This window comes from Poecile atricapillus, chromosome W, assembly GCF_030490865.1.
Source record: "Poecile atricapillus isolate bPoeAtr1 chromosome W, bPoeAtr1.hap1, whole genome shotgun sequence".
NCBI lineage: Eukaryota > Metazoa > Chordata > Aves > Passeriformes > Paridae > Poecile > Poecile atricapillus.
In genome coordinates this window covers 26,594,567-26,614,681 of record NC_081288.1, presented here as the reverse complement: position 1 = coordinate 26,614,681, position 20,115 = coordinate 26,594,567, and the positions used below count along the sequence as shown (strand labels likewise).

The following is a 20,115-nucleotide window of genomic DNA, read 5'->3' as shown; positions in this document are numbered from 1 at the left end:
GCATGAGAAAGTTAACTTAGTGCATAAAAAAGGCTGAAAAATACAAAATTGAACTGGCTTGAGGAGGGTCACAACCTTGTCTGTTTAACCTGGGCTTGGAGGAAGGCTTGTTGAGGAATACCCATACAGCTCCTCCCAGAAGACCACACTATGGCCAGGCTTTCCTCCTGTCTCCAGGAGAAAGGCTGTCTGGGTCTCAGCTCCAGCTACCACAGCCCAACACTTACCTATGAAAGGGTGGAGAGCAGAAAAAGCCTTTGTGAACCTCTGAGTCCAATTGAGGAGACAGAAAAAGGCTCCTTGCAAACCCTGGAGAGCCCCATTGTATTTGCAGGAGCAGGTGAGGTGCATGCCTCAGGGAGCAGAGTACAGAAGCACTGCAAGTGCTGTCATGGGGCTGGCCCCAAGTGATTTGCTAGAGCTGCTCTTCACACCCACTCACACCCATCTCACGCAGCACACCTCACACCACACGCATGCTCTCATTTTACCACTGCCCACCAAGGTGCACTTCATTTTGGCCAGAGTAAAAGCTGTCAGGGCTGTGCAGAGGCTCAGCAGCAGCTCTCCTGTGCTATGCCATGCCTTGCCCTGCCATCACTATGAGCACCGCCTCCTCTTGTAGCCAGCAAAGGAACTTGATGCCAGGCAAACCTGCTTCCTCCTCTGTATTTCAGCCTGGTTTTCCAGAGGGACAAAAATCAAGAAGACACCTTTTTACTTGGAACAAACTTTTTTAAAATTTATTTTATAGATCACACCAGCCTGAGTGATCTGTAAATGCTGGTCACAAAAGAGAGATCACACCACCTCCTTTGCACAAATTGAAGTGAACCTTCTTTCAGTCTTGGTAGTCTCCTTCATTTGGAGCACAAGGAATGGAGAAAGAGAAAACCGCCTGGAGCTCCCTGCTCCCCTAAGAAGCAGAGGGCAGTGAAATCAGATGCAGTTTGATGCTGCTACCAGGGCCAGAAGACAAACAAGCCAGGCCCTCACGCCCTGCTTAGCCACACCTCACACCCCCTCACAATGCGGGTGCTATTAGTGTTGTAGCCGCCTATAGTTCCTCCCTCGCCAGGAGAGTGCTGGTATTTAGGCACATAGCTTGGAAAAGGACTGTCTGACCTCCCCCTTCCACCCACTGCAGTCTCTAAGGCAAAGGACCCTCATCTCCAAACCACGTTTCTCGCCTCTCCCGTGCCGCTTAATGCTCTTGGAGTGCTGGTGTTGGCAGCGGGAGATGCGCTCAGCCACTCAGCCAGCCTGGAAGCCTACCCCGAGTCACAAGGTGAGCTGGAATGAGCTCTACACAGGTGACACAGAGTGAGGAACAGGAACAACCCGCTAAGGAGGGACAGAAACTTTGCAGTCTCTCTCTAATTAAAATAGAAGTCCTTCATTGGAGGAGGAAGCCCTCAGAGAAACTGAGCCTGACCGCGCCTGCCGGGGAGAGCCATGATTTGCTGAGGATGCCACCTCCTCCTCAAAATGCTACCACGCTCCCAGAGCTCACCACAAGCTAGTAGACAATAATTCCTGTCCCCACCGGAGCCAAGCGAGGAGGCAGGGTTTGAAGAAAAGAGATCAATATAAGCAGGGAATCAATCTCTTGAAAAACTCAATAATGGTTAAAAAAAACATTTCTACAGTAATTTGTAATCTGTCCTTGCAGGGCCTTCTTGGAGAAGTCAGAATTTCTCATTAAAAAAAACAAAACCTTAAAAAAAATTCAATGAAAGTCAGAAAAATTACCATGTACTTCCAATCTTCAAAGCACTTCTATAAATTTGGTACCAATTTGTCACACTCCCCTCTTTGGCCAAGAAGGGAGAAGACAAATCCTACCTCTGCCATGGTAAAGTTTGGCCTGTGAGTTCCAAAAAGGTTTTGGAAATCTTGGAGTAAACAAAATCAAGGGGAGGTCATGTTAGCCTGGTGTCTCTGTTCCAAAGGTATCCTGCCACCTGTGACTTCTGTCCATCGAGGTGAGAAGGCTTTCTCTGGCTCAAGGGACGGACTGAGTGCTCCTGCACTGTTCTTAATACTGTCAGTGGAGCTGCTGCAGCCTTAAGAGGCAGGTTAGATTTGCTCCAATGTGCACTGAACAAACACTAGGAAAAGCAGCACGATGGGAAAGGAAATGGGGTGGGTAAATGTCTGTCCATTTAACTCTGTTGCTAGTTAAAATTTTAAGTGCTATTATTTGAGGAGATAGAGCATAGGATCCCTGAACTTAACATCAACAACTGCTTTGTAGTTTGTTTCCCTCTTAGATCTCCAACTAAGGAACTTTCTTACCATCTCCTTCAAACTTCAGTCATTACAACATTAAATTAAATCCACTTAGAAATAGTTTAAGAGGGAGGGAATCCAAAACATATTTGGCACAAGGCCACAGTGGTGATGAAATGATGCTCCATGGAGCCATCATAAACAACCTCTTTTAACCTTTTCAAGTCTGAAATTTCAGGCATCTGATAACCCCTGGATCTGAGACAGCAAATAGGGGAAAGCAGCAAGTCCTGTGGATAGAAAGGGGTGAGGGAGGAGGGAGGCAACTAACTGGCTCTTTGCAGCTCTATCCAGACTCCCCTCTCATCTTCATGCACACAAAATATAATAAAAACTAATAAGAATAAAAACTAAGCCCATGATGTACAAAAATGTGTCGACACGGGGAGGAGGAAGGTGTCAGTTACTCAGTTCTCTGTCTTATCACCTTCATTAGCTTATAAATTATTCTCCTCGCCATCGCTTCCTGCAGGGAGGAGGGACGATTCTTCTGCAGCCAATCAGCTGGGATGGGTTTTGGTTTACGCTGCTCTGGATCTTTTGGATAAGAAATGAAGGGAAGGGGAGGAATTCCTCAGAGAGAGGAGGAATAAGAAATTCAGCAGCCACTGGCAGGAGTCACGCAGGCTCCCTGAGATTTCACTTTATGGCGCTGACCCCCACGTCGACGGCCTCCTCCTCCGACTTTTGACTGAAAAACAAGACTGACTTTAGTGAGAAGCAACCCCTCAGTTGAGATATCACACAGCAGGAATTCAGATGTATCACACACATTCAGACAGCAGCAGGGCAGTTGTGACTGATCAGCTTTCTACCACTGCAGGAAGGAAATAAGGCAGGAGGGAGACAGACGCACCATAAGGGAAGGAGGAGAGACAGATGCACCACAAAGTTTTGCCCTTCAAGCTGGGAAGACTTTGATTTCCCAAGTTTCTCACTCCCATGAGAGCCAGCAGGTGCCATGGGGTTCTGCATACAGGAAATCAAAGCCTCAGGCTCCCTTGACTTTGTGCAGAATTGAAGGAGAGCCCCCCACCCCCTAGCATGTCTCTCAGGCTCACCCGACCTCAGCAAAGCCACTGTTTCTCTGAGTGCAGCCAAATACCTTATTGCCCTCACGGATGTGGGGCTCTTCATCCAGTGCAGGCTGAGGGGACGCAGCAAGGAGAGAGAGGAAGACGTAAGCAAGAACAAAAGCAACTCAGAGTCTCAGGGGGAGGGATGAAACAAAGAGCAAGCTGGGACCATTATTTACAACCACAGTGACACTACAAAAAGACAAGGACGAGATGGAGGACTGGTGTGAAGCCCCAGGCATATGGAGAGGGAGAGAACCCCTGCCAGGGGGCCCCCTTTGATAAGCAGTCTGGCTCAAGAGGGTGAGATTTGACCATGGCAACTAATGTAGTTAGAATTAAGAAGGGGAACACCCTGTCACTTGACAGAATCGGTTCCTGAACACTTCACTTCCTGAGGAAGTGCCCTCAAGGCGAAGACTTTTCTTCTATCAGTACTAAAGCTGACCAGTAGGCTCCCAAAGCCTGCAGTGAGAATTGAGTTTCCATTCCTTTCAGGCCGGAAAGACGAAGTATCCTGCATGGACAAGCTGAACTGAGAAGTCCTAACCAACAAAACAACCTGGATAAATGTCTCTAAAGAGAAATGTAAAACCTTTCCTTCTTGGATATCCCCATCCTTATTTTTCATCAGGGCAGATGACCTATGCCTAATACTTAGGTTGTAACTTCTCTAGTGGAGGGATATTCTAGCTCTCATTCAGACATCAAGGACTCGTTCTGTGACTGGGTGTTAGATGTTTCACTAGTTCAGCTACTGGGTCTACAGAGACACTTCTTCACTGTGCACATGGTCAAAGGAGTGGAACAGGTTGCCAAGGGAAGTTGTGCAGTCTTCCTCCTTGGGGGGTTTTTAAGACATGACTGGATAAAACCCTGAGCAACCTGGTCTGACCTCACAGCTAATCCTATTTAAAGGAGGAGGTTAGACTAGACACTTCCTGAGGTCCAACCTGAATTGTCCCAGTACCCTGAGCTGCTGTCTGCTGGAAGGTCAGCCATGAAGTCATCCAGTCATCAGAGAACTATGATTCTTGCTGTGAGACTAACTTATACTTCTATTTGATTCTGTGGCAAGGTGAGTTTGAGGTATGAGGGGATAATTCTTGTGCTTTTGAGTGCCCTTCCTCAACAAGTGAAATCAGGACACAAACAGCTAGGACAGACATGGTATTTTCCTCACTTACCAATGGTTGCAGGGCAGTAGGTGTCAGTGGTGCTGCAGCTGTTGAGGGGGCCTCATCCCCAGCTGCTGGGCCTCCAGCTGCCGTCCCAGTGGTGGGAACACCATCCTCTCGTTTCGTAACAGCTCCCTTCTTCGTTGACTGCATCTTGATCTGCTGTGGCTTGGAGTTCATTGGTGAGTTATTGGTGGTCTGGAGTAGCTGCAAATTGCAAAGGAAGAGGCCAAACTCAGCATTAAAATAGTCAGGCTGATCTGGCGAGGTTCAATGCTGCTTTTTAACAAAAAGCCTCAGGAGAATTTGTAAAAATAACCATAAGGAGAAGAATGCAGCAGCAGCTATTCAAAGAAACCTAGACCGCTGATCTTCCACCCTTGGAAAGGGCCACTTGGCTGAGGTAACACTATAACCTCCACAACGTGACTCAAACGAACCAGCTACAAGATGTCAGAAAGAGACTGAGCCCTAAGAACCAGCAGCATGTGGCTCAGCCCTTTCCTTTGCATTCCCTCATTCACACCAGCTGAAGACCCACCACATGACAAAGCACATCGGTCATCCTCAATCCACGTCAGGGCTGATGCTTGTGGTTGAAGCACAGCCTCTTCCCTCAATTTTCCAGAGCTATCCGGATTCTCCCGCTGGCTTCTCAGTGTAAGAAGTAGCTAATGGGCAAAAGCAAGTGGGTCTCAGCAGCCTTTACCTTAGTGATGGTACCCACAGCTTTGGTGCGGCCTTCCCGGAAGACCAGCCGCTGGTCTATATGTAAGTATTCCGGGGTTTTGATGAAGCGGAAGTGCACCGTGGCTTTGTCCCCTGTCCGCAGGCAGTCCTTGTCCATGCTGAGAATTGTGGCCGTCTGACGGATGCTGCCACAATGCACTGTGAATGTAAAGCACAAAGGCTTTCAGCAGCCAGGCCCATTAGTGGAATGAGCTTCAGAAACATCTGAGGCACCTCCTCACCCTACAGCAAAGACCATCAGGGTCACGCAGCTGCCTTTGTTCCATCCCCAAAAAGAACACGCAGGTAAGCTAGAACAGCTGCCTTCAAATTGTGCCTGTCCTGAAGCACCCTCAACAGAATCCTACACACTAAGCAGCTGGGCTACAGGGCAGTACCCAAAATCAATCTTTCCATCAGCATTTGAAAGTGGAGAATCTTTCCACCATGGAGATATAGCACAGTCAGGCTCCAAGTACACTTGAGGGCACACATCTCCTTCTTAGCTTATAGTCTCCTCCACTCTCCTCTGTAAGCTCCCTTCCCTCTCTTCCACAAAGCTGGGAAAGGTAAAACTAGGAACTATGGTATATATATATATTCAGGTTGTCAGAGACATCAGGAGCAAAATTATCTTACGCTAGATCTGATACAAACTGCTACCAACGGGAAACAAAGACAAACCAACAATGACACACGTACCCATGGCCTGATATCGTGGGCTGATGGTGGTGGGGTGATGGAGCACCAGGATCTCTGCTTCAAACTCCCATGATGCTTGTGGATTCAGGCGGGGTGACACCATTACCATGCCTTTCCGGATGGAAGAACGCTTGATCTGAAAAGCAGAGGCACAAAAAACCTTAGCATGATTCTCCAGGGAAGAAATCTGCTGCTCTGGCTGACTGCATCCAGCAGAATCCTAAGGGATTTTACAGATACTATCCCATGCCCAGCAAAAGGCAAAGCAAGAGCTGCATAGCTGTATGTTATGTATAGGGTATTATGTAAAGGTTGCAAAAATCAAATTCAGCTGAAGTTTATAAGGAAGCTTTAAAGTAGTGGAAATGCTGGACACTTGACACATTTACCTCACTGATCCTTTAAAAGCAAAACATACATCCTGGTTGCACATTATCCAAGAAAATGATCTCTCCAAAATCATGATGTCTGTTAATATAACATGATAAGCCTGAACACATGAAGTATGGTCTATCTTAAACTATATCCCCTTAAAATCAGTGCAGCTTCTATAGACAGAAACCTTTTGCAAGAGGAGTCATATCAAATGTTGCTGATTTTTAAATCCCAAACCATGCAGCTGGTCCTACAAGCCAAGAGGAGTAGTGTAAATATGCTGGCCAGGCTACTAATGCAGTTCCAGCACAAAAGGAGAGTTTGCTTGCAATGCCTCCACTTTCTTAAATATCTCAAACATCATTATCTAGTGGCATTGCTATCCCCTGGCAGCTCCTAGGGGGGAAAAACAGGATGTGGAACCACAGAGATTCTATGGGATTCCATTCCACTGCAAAATGAGGCAGCTGATGTTTGTAGAAACAGCCTTACTGCAGCTGAACTCTGAGAACACTCAAAAATAAAGAGGACAGTTCCTGTTCTGGGGGTCTAGAGGAGATAATCTTACCTTCTTTAAGGCAAAGGAGGCAGTCTGGCCTCCCCGCACCTCCTTGACAGGCATCCTCTTGCGGTGGATGGACTTGACAGCAATAGGGAGGAAGTTGCCAAGGGGATCTGGCCCCAGCAGCAGGGTGTCATTTAGCTTGATTAGGCCTCTCAGTGTCGTCCCAGACACAACTGTTCCTACACCCTATGCCAAAAAAGAAAGAACAGTAATCGTGGTTACTCTACGAGGCCAGCAGAAGAGCTCTAGAATATTCTTCCAAATACCAGGCCCCTTACCGGGACAGAGTAAGTATCGTCTATCTGGAATTCTGCTGGTTCTTCTTCCCTGTAACTGGTCCGTGGAGACAAGAGATTAAGAAACATCTTCAGCAAATCTAGATTCTCCCCAGTAACGTTTGAAATCTGGAAAATTGGGCACATCCTGTAAAGGAAAATTGATGAAAATGGAGTTAGTTCACCTTCCTACCTGGCTTTCCACATGTAGGGAGACATCCAAAATCTTGGGACTAATTCAATACACAGTGCTAGGAAGGGAGAGGCTGGCAAGCAGTCAGATGCACAACACCCCATTTGAAAACCTGCAACATTGCCTCTGCCTTCCAATGACATTTGGGAAAAGGTGTAAGGTTCTGAAGGAAGGGCAGCCGAATGCCCTGCCGTCTTCTGCAGACTGCCCAGAAGCAGCCACTCACTTCTGCCTTAGAGGGGGGAACACAAGCAGGTCAACCTCAAAATCAACACACTTATGGAATCAACACACCACATGGCAGATGCATCCTTCACACATCTAGACAATGGGACTCTCTGAATCTCCTCACCCAGTCTCCACACAGGATTGAAAGAGAAATGGTTCTCCTCTACTCCCGTTACCTCTCTGAGCTGAAGTTGGAGGCTGTTACAATGACATCATCCTTGCTCTGAACCAGCACGGGAATCTTCCTGCACCCTGGGGACTTCAGCAGTCGCTGTAACAGCTTCAGGGTTTCTTAAAGGGTGAAATGAATATTGTTAGGGCAGCATCTCCCGTCTTTACAAACCACTTTTGTGGGGTCTCTCCCCGAAGGGAGACGGGTGCTCTGGCCACAGATATGACAGGAGAAGATGGCTAAAGGTGAGACTGAGTTTGCTGCAGCCCAGGTAGGACTTAGGGTCCATTCCATTTCATGCCAGGTAGCCTGCTGCCAAGCGACGCCATACATGAACAGACAGACAAGTTTGCAATGCTGTGAAGTAGACATTTCATAGCTGTCTGTTAGTAGCTTTAAGCAGTTACAAAGTATTTCCTCTTTCTAGAAAGGATTTTTCATAATGAATTGACTGAAAATCAGGGCTCAGTGACAGAAATGTTTGAGAATATGAGAACTGGAAATCAATTTTGACCAAGCAAACCTCAATACATTTTCCCTGGCAGTTAAGTTGCCATTGGAAGCTGGAGATGCATGAAAGAGGTAAAGATTATCATCATAGACTAGGACACTGTGGGTGGACCAGATTCAGAAATCAGTGTTTTGGGACAAATCTCATAGCTCCCAGTTTTCAGCTTTTGCCTCTTTTTAGTTTATTTTCTAAGCCTCATATCCAGCAGCCAGCAGGGACATTACCTGATGCACTAGCATCAACCTCCTACTAAGTGCCTGACAATAAACAAAGAAAAAACAGAAAAGGGTACTAAGGGCTTAAAAGAGGAAATCATTTATGTTCTACAATTGTCATCCAATTAGATGTGTTTTTGTAAACAAATGATTGCCTATGGGAAAGTAATGTTTTGGATACAGAAACACAAATATCTAATCTGAAGAGCCATCTGCTCTTCACAGATATACTTGAGTCAAATCTTGAGTCTATTTACTTTAAACAGAGCATGTCACAGAAGTAGCTTCTCCCAAGAGCAGCTCTTCTCTCCTCATGCTGAGCCAAAGGTTCTCTCCTTCCTTCCCAGTTATTATCTTATGGACAGGCCTTACATTTAATTGCCAAATATCTAGTATAGAGACATACAGATTATCTTCTGATCACATGCATCTATTTGCCTGAAACATATTTAGGATTTTTATAATAATGAACTGAACTACAGACAGTACCAGGAGCACTCGCTTCCCTGATTCTTAGGACTGATTGTCAAAAAAACCCAGTGCTCCAATTAACCACAGCATGTTTCTGAAGGTGTGAAAAATGCTTAAAGAGAATTTTAAAAGTGAGAATAGGTCACAGCCTGAAAACATGTCATGCATGGGTTAATGGGACACTGCTGGGGTTAGAGGTGGTGCTTTAACTCTGCTGAGAAAAAAATCACTAGCCCATGCTACCTATTGCAATCTCTGCTTGTGTCTAGTCCTGCCTCCCATCCTGCTACCACAGCCTACATATGTAGCTGCTTTAAACCATGATTTATTAAGTGTTGGTTGGTTGTTCAGACAAGAGGAAGGAGCTGCTGTAGTTATGCCAGCATACCTGAGAAGTGCCCAGGTGAGCAGCAGGTAACAAGCAGCTGCCCCTTCACTAATAGCAGCAGGAGATCAAGTCCAATCACAGCTTATGATCACAATCAAACCGAGGGCAGGGAGGAAAGCAGCTTTCAAGAGAACTTCCAGACTCTTCCTCCAGGTTTAAATACCCAGAGAGAAAGCAAAGCCCAGACTCCAATTGTATGTTGCTCCTCTTAGAGCTCAATAAGTAAAACCTTGTAGCAAACACATTTGGGCTGCTCAGCTGAGTTCCCAGCACGGGTAAGTTTGACATGGTGAATATAAGTCAACCACCTGCAAAATGAGCAAGGGAAAAGGACAGATTTCTGAAAGGTGTTTAGGATGCAGACAGAACCAGATTAAGCAGCTTTCTTCCAGCTGTAATTCCTGAACCCGAGCAGAGGACAGCAACACATACAGAGGTAAGAAACAGCCTGGGAGTGAGCCTGTAAGACTCACCTTGCAGGATGTTGGCAGGGCACATGTCAATCTTGGTCACCACAACAAAGACAGGAACGTTAAGTGCAAGCGCCAGGCCTAAGTGCTCCTTGGTCATTCCAACAATCCCAGCATTACTCCCAACCTACACCAGAGATATAAAACACAGGGATGTCAGTGTTCCTTCTTCAGTAAGATGGATTACAGAGAAGGCCTTGTGTCAGACATGCAGTAGTGATTAGGTAGCAGATGTGCCACTGGGGCTGTATGACCAGACCCAGCTCATCTCAGATGTTGCTGGACACTGGGGCAGAGTACTGACTCATTTCTCCCCAGTTTTAACAAGGTTTTCCAAAATTCAGAAATCTTTCCATTTTCAAGAATCACAAACCTTGGGCCTGTCTGGGACTGACAGTCCTGGGGCACCTGCCTGACAATACAGGACAGATGGCCACAAGAGGCTTCTGCTCTCCTGCACTCTGAGACACTGCCTTGCTCCAAAACCCTACAGGCATTTTGCAACAATAAAGAAGTTGAGGTTGTTAAAGCTGTGAACAGCCCCACTCCAGCTGGTATGGTCCATCTTTCTTGCTACCTACCATAAGCATGCAGAAGTCAGGCAAGTGGCCGGTCATGCCAAAGACGGTGGTTTTCAGGTATTTTTCATGACCAGCCAGGTCAATGAAAGTAATGACCTTGGTGGATTTCTCACAGATCTTTGTCCATTCCAAGCTGCCACCGTGGCTGTCAGGTTTGTTCACCACGTTGCCCTCGCTGTCAAAGCCCAGAATGTCATTGCCCACACTGCTGGTGCGGCCTGACTCAATCTCGTGCTTGTGGCGGAAGAGCTTTTGCCGAGCAAAGCCCCGGCCATTGTCTAACTCGCCGTGAGTCAAGACACCCAGCAAGGTGCTCTTCCCTGCGTCCACATTGCCAACCACTGCTACCCTGCAGGGGAAAGGAAAAAGGAGCATGGTAAAATATGGTACCTGAAGAAATGAACAAGTGATCAAAAAGACCCGAAGATCACTGCTCCTGCAAATAACTGGCTTTTGCTCCCTATCCTTCAAATAGAGATTTAAAAATGTTAAAGTTCCACAAGTAGAGCAGAGATTCTTCTACAGTTAGTTTTATCATCTAACAGTGGAGATCCCAGACTCTGGAGACTGGGATGTGGAAACATGCCACTGGTGTCCAGAACATAGTCAAATGAACGTGACATTGCTTGATGCCACACAGAGCATCTCTATTCCAACTCCTTGTCTCTGCAATCCAACATAAACACTGTGGCAATTCAAAAGGAAGACTAAATCCCAACTTGGTCTAGAACACCTCTCACATTTCTCATGTTGCAACAGGACCAAGCGCTAAGTAGAGCACAAAAATTAAAATCATTGTTCTCACAAAAAGGATGAGCTGAAAAAGAAGTGAAATATTTTAGGAGAAAGCCATATCCTCCACTAAGCTCCTTCTTTGACTCTAATCAATGTGGCTATTATGGCTGTTGGCAAATGTTAGAAATCCTCTCCATCCAGGCCTGGGCAGACTCTCAAGTTATGTTATATAAGCGAGTATATGTCCATTAAAAGGTGACTTGGATCATCACAGTCTTGGAACAGAACTGGATCCTTTGTCAAAAGTAGTGTATTCTAGCAGTGTGCATACATACATGTGCACACGGGACTCCCCTCTGGCAACCCAACACACAAAAGATGCCCCCAGCTGTGAGGCTGTCACCCAGAGAGCAACAGCCCTCTGCTAAACACAGACAAATTTCCACCAACAGTTTGCTCACAGAAGACACAGCAACAACAAAAAGGCAATTTCATCAGCAAGGAGTGGTCAAGCTCGACACCCTTTGTTGGGTAGCTCCAACACCCAGACTCCAAGCGGCGTTGCTGGCTCAGCAGCACACACTGCTCACACGGTAAAAATGCAGCTGAGCTGCTGACTAACCCTGTCTCCACCCGGCTCCTCACCTGACCTCCAGGAAGTCGTTGTCACCCACACGTTTCCGAACGAGGTAGTCGCGCACCTTGCCCCCGGCCTCCTGGTGCTCCCTCAGGAGGATCACGTCTGCCTCGATCTGCTCTGCCATGCTCTTCAACGTGGCATAGGACGCCTCCATGTCTGCCTCGCTTAGCCCGTACTCAGTCCCATCTGGTGGTGTTGAGGAGACAAAGGGCAGTCAGTGAGCACCACCTTGCAACAGGCAGCAGCGATCTCATCCTGCCTGGGACCCTCATACCCATCGGGATTAATGTGAGCTGGAGATGTCAGCCACGTACACAGAATAAACACCCTTGGCACAAAATAAAAACGGATGGTCTTCACTTTAACTCTTAAAAGACACTAGAAAAGCACCAGCTTTCAACTAGAGGAGTTTTCTTCATGATTTTTACAAGCAAGTATGTAGGGATTGGCAAGAAAGACACATTTCTGTCTAATTCCCTTACTTCAGGTGCTGAAGGTACTTTGTGTCCTTCAGTCAGATAAAGTATCTCCTCTCACATTGAAAGAAAAGGTAAAAGCATTAACAAAAGGAAAGCATGAGTGAAGCATCACCACAATTAGCCAGTAAATGTGGGACCACTGTAAACAATCAGCTTATTTTATAAAACCACACCCCATATAAACATTTTCTGCAAGTCTGACCTGCACAGCAACTTCTTTAGACCCCATGTCCTCCAGTTAAAACAATGTTTTTGGCATGTTTCACTGCCTTCATCTTAGCACTTGAAAGAAATACTGACAGCACACAAGACCAGAAAAAAGCAAGGAGGCACTGGTTCCTCTGAGCAGCTAACCCAGCAAAAATCTGATGGTCAGAGCATGCCAGTGACAACTATCTAGATAAGGTCAAGGCCACCACTGTGTTTTTCCCAATCCAGGTGCTGTGAAGATGCATAGATTTGACCCCAGAATCTCCTCTCTGGGTAAAAAATTCCCACAAATCAACATACAAAGGTGGAGAGCCACACTGCACCCAGATGACCAAAGTTATTGCTGTGTGTACATGTTCATATGCATGGCTGACTCATTGGCTGGTAAGCAGGAACTGCAGTTTGCATGAACTTATCAGCATTTTAATTACTGCCCAGCTCTAAAACTAGCAGAGTTACTGGGTGATTTCCAACCTTGCTCATAAGCTGGCTGAGACTGAGGAAAATCAAAACAAGTCTTGGATTATAGGAGGGGAAAAAGAAGTAGGGGACAGGAGAGGGCAAGACCCAAGGGAGAAAGGGAAAGGTCACTACCGGTCAATTAATAATCTTCCTGTGGCAGTCTTCAATTGCTTCTCAGTCAGCTGAGTTGGGTATCTGGGATTATCAAAATCAAAAATGCTCAAAGGGAATGAGAAGGAGCGACAGTGGCAGGGATACCAAGATCCTTTCTCTGTTGAAAATATCCCCATCTTCCTTGACTATACTGCAACCCAAAATGAAGTCAGAAGTTTAACCTCATATTTTAAGAAACAAATGCTTACTTCTAAGTAAATCATTGCAACAACCACCACTTAACACTCTCACAAGGTATCTGAGAAGAGAAAGCAGGTAGTAGCCTGACTAGCTAGATCTCCACTGCAGATGTGCTTATCCCAAACACCAAGGGAAGAGCGTAATCCCCCGTGATATTGGCTGCATGGACACTGGCCATCTAATTCTGGCTTCTCCTCTATGTTGGCTGCTTCACAAAACTCCAAGAAAACCCAAAAAGCACGCAGTTCTGAGGTTACACAGCTCCCTCCCTCCATTATTTTAGCCAACCCTGGCAGGGTTTCATATTCTTCCTCAAACACAGCAAATGTCTGATCATGACAACTTTATATTCAGTAGATATCCGGTACCTGAAACATGCTTTTTGCCTTATGATAACCATTGACAACTATTTCATATTCAGAAATTTCAATTCCAAAGCAAGGGCATGCTCCATATTATTTCACCAGCATCAGATGCAAATATTCAAATTGTCAAAAAGAACAAAAATGTAATCCATGCTAACTGCTAAAATCTGCAAAGGCAAATGACTGCAGTCACATGCAAGACAACTTGACAATAAAGGTCTTATGCTGAGCAAAGGAAAACTTTTCCCTCCATAGTAGACACATACTAACAAAAAAAGTCAGCAGCACGTATTTTGGCTATATGAAGTATCTGTAATACATTCTTGTGGGGTAAAAATATGTCATTTCCAACGGAACAGTGAAAAAAATCAGACAGAACAAGACCTTCACAGACATTAAGGACATCTATACTAAAGCTGTTACTATAATTGTAGATTCTTTGTTTTTTCATGGTGTGCTCAGACAAGATATGCCTTATTTCCAAACAAGAACTTCCATGATTTTATAAAAAAAATTATTTAGCTCCACTACATGAGACAGTTGTTGGCAGGAATAAGATAAAAGAATCTGCCCCACATATTCTGCTATATTTTATGGACATTTTCAAGTTATTATGAAAAGTAAGTATTACCTTCAGCAGCAGCCTAGTTAAATAAACCAGGTTTTTCTTACAATTTTAATATTTTTTTGTTGTTTTGCTGGGGAAGCTATACTCACCTGATCCTTGTCCGATGACATAGATGGTCTCCCCACATCCCTCATCAATCCTCTCTGACATCTGCTGGAGCAAACTGTCATATTGCTCTGAAGTTGGACTCACCATCACCAGCTGGAAAAAAAGATTGAACAGCCATTTGCAGATGTCAGGCAAACAATTTCAAAACCAGCTTCAGTTACAAGCACAATCAATCTGTGTGCTTTATTGAAAGAGAACGACTATATTTCCAGGACCGCTTTGTGGTGGTTTTGTTTTGTTTTTTAAACCAGTTTTGCTGACAGCTATTTCCTTGTGACACCACACAAGGTTGTTTGTCTGAGCTCAGAGTTCATTTATGCAGGAAAATACACTTCAAAGCAAGTAAGAACACCAAGCATCTCATTTTGATGTAACCAATGTTTAAAAGCCACATTTAAGTGAACACTCCAGTATGTTTTCATTCAAGGAAAACAGAAAGGGGAGCAGATATTTTCTCCACAAAAATTTCTTAGCTGGGTACTCCACACTCTCTGCTGCGGAGTGCTGCTGCTCCCCTAACACATGACTGCACAGCCAGAGAAAGCCAACCAGACCTCACTGCAGAGAACACCTGGGCACCAAAATCCAGAGCATCTCCTAAGGCCTTCCCATATTTGATGCTCCCTTCTGTTTTCTGAGAGGACAGAAGGAAAGGAGAGAACATGAATAAGCATTATTTCCAAATTTTAGGTACTTCACACTACAGTGCTGAGGGGCAGACATGCAAAGCAATTTGTATGAGCACATCTAGAGGTCTCAGCAGTGGAGAGCTGCAGTTTTGTAGGCCAGCAGCTGTGCTACCAACAAACTTTGACTGTAGCTATTGCAATCAAACTTCCTTTGCCCTTCCCTGCAGGAACATCATGAGAAGGAAAAATAAAATAGAAACAAAGCAAAAAATGAGGATAAGAGAGTGATTCAGGAATGATTTTTGCTAGACCGGTATAGCAGTGTTTCTAGCAGAAACCTGCACTGATCACACAGTACAGCTGAGGACACTTGCAGAGCAGCCACAATGGTGGCATGGCAGTGACAGACCAAGGAGACATCCATCAGTCACTCCACCTGCTCTCTGGCTGCCTCCATGGTTACAAATCTGTTGGTGGCTGAGCATCCCAGTACAGTAGCCTCATAGCTGTAGCTATTGAGATACACATTTCTGTGAAAAAGGCACTTTTAGTAACAGTTATTAAAGGCTGACACCCACCAGGAGCCCTATGGGAAGGCACACCCATGCCAACACTCAGTAACATCCACAGCTGTCCCTGCATACACATCCCAAAATCACATCCAGAAAGAAGCACTTCACTATGCACTGAGACTGAAAGCTATGCTAAATTAGATGTTTGCCTAAAACATATGGTTTAGCTCAGTTGATGATAACATCCTGAAGTCTGCCCAACATTCTCTAACACAGCCCAACTTGCTTAGCACAGTTAAGACAATGTGTTTTCTAGGAGAACCTACCTTTACCACTACTATTACTACCTCTATTACACACTTGATGAAGGCCTTTTTTGGAAATCTAGAATGTAAAGGAACCCAACCCCCCACAAATAACATTTAAGCAGCTTTCAAAACCATAGTGATGCATACTGGGACACTGAAGTATAGACAGCAGGGACTGGTTAGAAAGTTTAAGGCTGCCAAAGCAACTTTTTCCACAGATGTTAAGGGTCCCAGAGAGCAGGGATGTGTCTGCAAGGGCCAGACAGCTACAAGAGATACAATCACCTTCACGTGCCCCTTTTGGACACATGCCCCCCCTAAGCCTTTCAACTACTTGGCATGGTCTGCAAAGAGAACCAAAGCACTCTGCGCTGCAAGGTCACAGTCTTTCTATTTCATGCTATAAAAGAATGACTTTTGCTTTTATTAGTTTTTCTTTCAGTTCTGTTTTCCTTTCAGTTTCATTTTCTTCTTGAGGGAAACCACTGGATGTAAATGCATTCAGAGCAAAATCAGCAACTGTTGAGAGGCTCAATCCAAGCAGGAATGGAAGGCTGTGTTTTGATGTGTAGGGCTCATTTTGCCCTACAAGTACTTTCAGGAATTCCTGGATGCACAGCAGACAAGCCCACTCTTCAGGCCAGTGGACCAGCACAAGCCAGACACTGAGAAAGATCTATTAAATAGGCTGTAGCACACAGAAAGATCAATAAAATAGCAGGAGCCACCAGCGCTGGGCACACTAACTTCAGTTTCTTCAAGCCTCATCACCAGCTTTGTTTTTCTGAGTCCAAGTGCTTCAGCAGTGTGAGCAGGCAGGGTGTTGGAACAACTACCAAGGCACTCAGCAGCTCATAGTACCCTTTCCTCACGTTGCCAGGCAGGAGGGCTGGCACTCAGACAGCACAGGCTCACTCACATCAGCTCACAACACTGCTCCCCCACACTGCTGCTTTCACTGCCATGCAAAGGTGCTCCTGAAGGGTGTTCCTGTGGCAGACTGCCTCCAAAGTTTACTCCAGAGCTGATGAAGCTTACAGCTCATATGACACAGCAGGACATCAAGAGAAGTATGTGTAGATAAAATAGCAGCTTTCATGGATCACACCTTCCAATGCCACTCAGCATTTCTGACAACTATTTCTGCAGTCGCAGCCCCAGACAGTTGTGCAGTTTCCTTGGTCATTGCAAGACTTATGTGCTGTTTTTAAGATCTCTTTAGCTTCCTGGATGGAGAGAGCCTGTTCTCTGCCATCTCCTTGGTCAAAAAAAGCCCTCCATGGGCTCCTCTGGCTTTTTTTTGCTTTTCACCTCTGAGCAACCGCTCCATGCCTGCACTATGAATGCATGCTTTTAAGAGGTCTTCACAAAGTCAAAGGCTGTTCACTTTTGTTCTTTCCACTTTGTTGGGCACTGAGCAGTTATCAGTAGGAGCCATGCAGGTCTAGCAACCTCGGGTTTCCTATGGGGCAAAAAAGTAACAACCTGTTATTGTTTTATTCTTAAGACAGCAGAAAGAAACATATTTCACAAGTTCGAAATGCCACCTCTCAAGTCCCTTCCCAGTCTCTGGGGAGAGGTGGCTTTGCCTGCCTCCATGAGGCACACAAACTATAAGTATTAGGGGTAAACCAAATACTGTATGGTACATAGTACTGCTCTTTATTGGAAAACCAGAGCCTGACATTTTGCATGGCTGGAAAGCCACCATCAGCCATCAAGAAGCTGGGGGAAAGGTACCTTGTGTAATGTCATATTTTGTTTTCTGTGCCCTGTAGACATATATTGTTCAGGTGCTATTATGTTCTGTTCTCAATGTAGATCTAGTATTTTAAGTATCAGTTTCACTACTAGCTTTGTGTGCTATGGTTTTTGACCTGAAAGTTGATTACTGCTGCAGTGTGCTGAAGTGCACTGAAGGGAAAACAAACACCCATTAAGATCAACATGATAATGAATTTGTGCTGATGAACAGAACTGTTTCCCTGACCAGCTGACAAGGTGCACTTGCTAACAGAATCCCAAGGTGTTCCTCCCTAAAATAAGTTCACCTTATGCACAGGGAAAGGACTGGGAGGAAAGTATTAATACAGCCAAGGGGAGGGTTAGAAGGACCAGGACAGAACTAGCAACTATCAAACAAACTGATTGTAATGGGAGTACCCATTTTAAGTAGGGATTGGAGTGGAACAATTCAACTGATAGGACAAAAAATATGGGGGAGGGAGGTCAGGGAGGCACAGGTTAGCTATTGCATTCTCACCATATGGGATTGCTGTTTTGAGCACACAGTGGGAGCTTAACTTTGAAAGATGGAGCAGAGCTCACAGTTTTAGCTCTTATCCAAGATGGGGATGAATGAAAAGTCCAGGGAAAAGACAGCAGGTGCACAACGCTCTATGGAAATGTAAATTGTAATAAAGGTGAAAAATTGCTTACCTACCACCTCCACAGCACCCACAGATTTCTAGGAATGGAAGACAGACTGACACCACAAATGTGAGTTTGTGGGAGAAAAGCACTCTTCTCTCTTTGACGGAGTTTTGGTCAGGTTCCTGGCTGTCAAGAATCAGTGATGCAACCTTTGGCATCCTCCTTGGCCCTCTTCCACAGCAGTCACGTCCAAGACAAAGCACAGATCAATATTGGCATCCTGTATAAAAATCTTGTCCAGCTCATTAAGGCACAATCAATAGATACTACAGGTTTGATTTCCGTTCTTTACTATCTTACAAAACATCTTCATAGCATTTGCTTTAATACAGTACCACATTGTAAAATAACCATTAACAAAAAAAAAAGTTTCCATATCCACAGAGAATTCCTCTCCCCTTTTCCCTGTGCATAGAGGGCAAGAAAGTCCAGGACTCTGGCACAACTTAAGTTGGAAGCATGAAGAGGAGGGATGACAGAAGGTGTAGGAGTAAACACCAGCTATGCTGACTTCTGGATCACATAATTACAAGTGAAGCAAATTAAGTTTTCAGGAGACTTCAGAGTAGGAGATAGCACCACAGTACACCAAACCCATGGCAGCAAAAGGCATGCAGTTGAAAGATCAGCCAATTAGGGAAAAAAATAGAAGACAGTGACAGAAGGCAGTTAATGTAGTCTGTGGCAGGCTCTGGCACACACATATTACTACAATGTACCTTCCTACAAGATAGAAACGAGAACTGGTTCTGACAGAAACAAGACCATCACGCAGTTTTGTCACTAGGATCCTAGAAAGGAGCTGCACAAGGTGAACAAGCCCTTTCTGCGTTGACTTAACCCTGTTTGCTAGAGCAAGGCACCCTTGTCACTGGGCTCCTATGCTCAAAAGTTACAAGCTCCGACCTCCTTTTAAGATTGTGAAGAAAGTCCCAGGAACTAGTACAACTGGCAGCAGAGATAACTACAAGACCCAGCGCGGAGGGCGAACGTCAGCGGGACGTTGCAGCAGCTGACAGCTCCAAACCCTGCGCTTCCTGAGGATGCTACAGCGGCTGCGGGCTGCCATTCCCCCCGGGCAGCCGAGGCGGGGGAGGCGCAGGGCGGAGCACCTGCCAAGCACCCTCCCGTCCCGGCCGGGGTACGGGACAACTTTACTGCGCCTCTCCCGGCCGCCTCCACACGGCACCGCTGGCTCTGCCGCCCGCCCAGGCGATGCTGGGGCCGGGGGAGCGCTCAGGGGAGCCTCCCGTCCCGGCGGAGACAGGCGGGCCCCAGCCTCTCGCTCTCCTGAGGTGCGGGGAGCGGTCAGGTTCGGGGGGCAGCCCCCCGCGCACGGCCGACCGGCAGGGACGAGAGCAGCGGGGGCCCGGCGGGGTGATGGCGCTCGCCGCCGCCCGCCCCCCCGCCGGGCCTACCTTACTGGTGAGGTCGATCTCAGGCTCGCCGTTGAGCGCCTCGCCGTCCTCACCGTCGAAGGCTGCGCGGAGGGGACAGGCAGCCGCCGCCACGCGAGGCCGTCCGCCCGGGGAGCCGGGCTCCGGGGCGAACATACAGGCCGGCACCGGGGACCCCCCAGGAACCGGGGATCTGCTCCGCTCCGCCGCCGCCATCTTCCCTTCCCTGCCCGGCTCTCCGCCCCGGCACCGCCCCCAGGCCCGCCAAGGCGGCGCCCGCCAATCACTGATGGCGCAGCGGCTAAATTTGCATGTTGTCATGGGGACAGAGGGTGGAGTCGTGGTTATTCATGAGGAGAGGCCACGCCCCCCCGAAGCGCGCGAAGCCAATGGGAGAAGCACTGCCAGCTCGGCTTGTTTTCTACACATACACA

The 20,115-nt window shown here is 46.4% G+C and overlaps 1 protein-coding gene across 2 annotated transcripts; it reads right to left on the bottom strand.

Annotated features, from left to right (window-relative positions):
• Window positions 1-10: 10 nt before the first annotated feature.
• LOC131592345 (GTP-binding protein 1) lies at window positions 11-19,943 on the bottom strand. 2 transcript variants are annotated; one of them, XM_058863784.1, is made up of 13 exons: window positions 19,703-19,943; window positions 14,384-14,495; window positions 11,802-11,982; window positions 10,422-10,770; window positions 9,844-9,967; window positions 7,790-7,904; window positions 7,196-7,340; window positions 6,921-7,103; window positions 5,978-6,113; window positions 5,256-5,434; window positions 4,556-4,753; window positions 3,398-3,439; window positions 11-2,983 (listed from the first exon to the last, which is right to left on the bottom strand). In XM_058863784.1, the coding sequence occupies exons 1-13, from the start codon at window positions 19,895-19,897 to the stop codon at window positions 2,891-2,893; spliced, it is 2,052 nt and encodes a 683-aa protein (XP_058719767.1). In that variant the 5' UTR covers window positions 19,898-19,943; the 3' UTR covers window positions 11-2,890. The 2 variants fall into 2 exon arrangements, with proteins under 2 accessions (XP_058719767.1, XP_058719768.1); XM_058863785.1 differs by lacking the exon at window positions 3,398-3,439 and having other exon boundaries at window positions 12-2,983; window positions 19,703-19,942.
• Window positions 19,944-20,115: the final 172 nt, after the last annotated feature.

Bases quoted from the DNA above. Each gene is read 5' to 3' on its own strand.
- LOC131592345 (XM_058863784.1), bottom strand. From the start codon at position 19,897: ATGGCGGCGGCGGAGCGGAGCAGATCCCCGGTTCCTGGGGGGTCCCCG. The intron at 9,968-10,421 runs GTAGGTAGCAAG...TCTCTGGTGTAG, and splicing joins CTGACTTCTGCATGCTTATG to GTTGGGAGTAATGCTGGGAT. The intron at 5,435-5,977 runs GTACGTGTGTCA...TTACATTCACAG, and splicing joins CCCACGATATCAGGCCATGG to TGCATTGTGGCAGCATCCGT.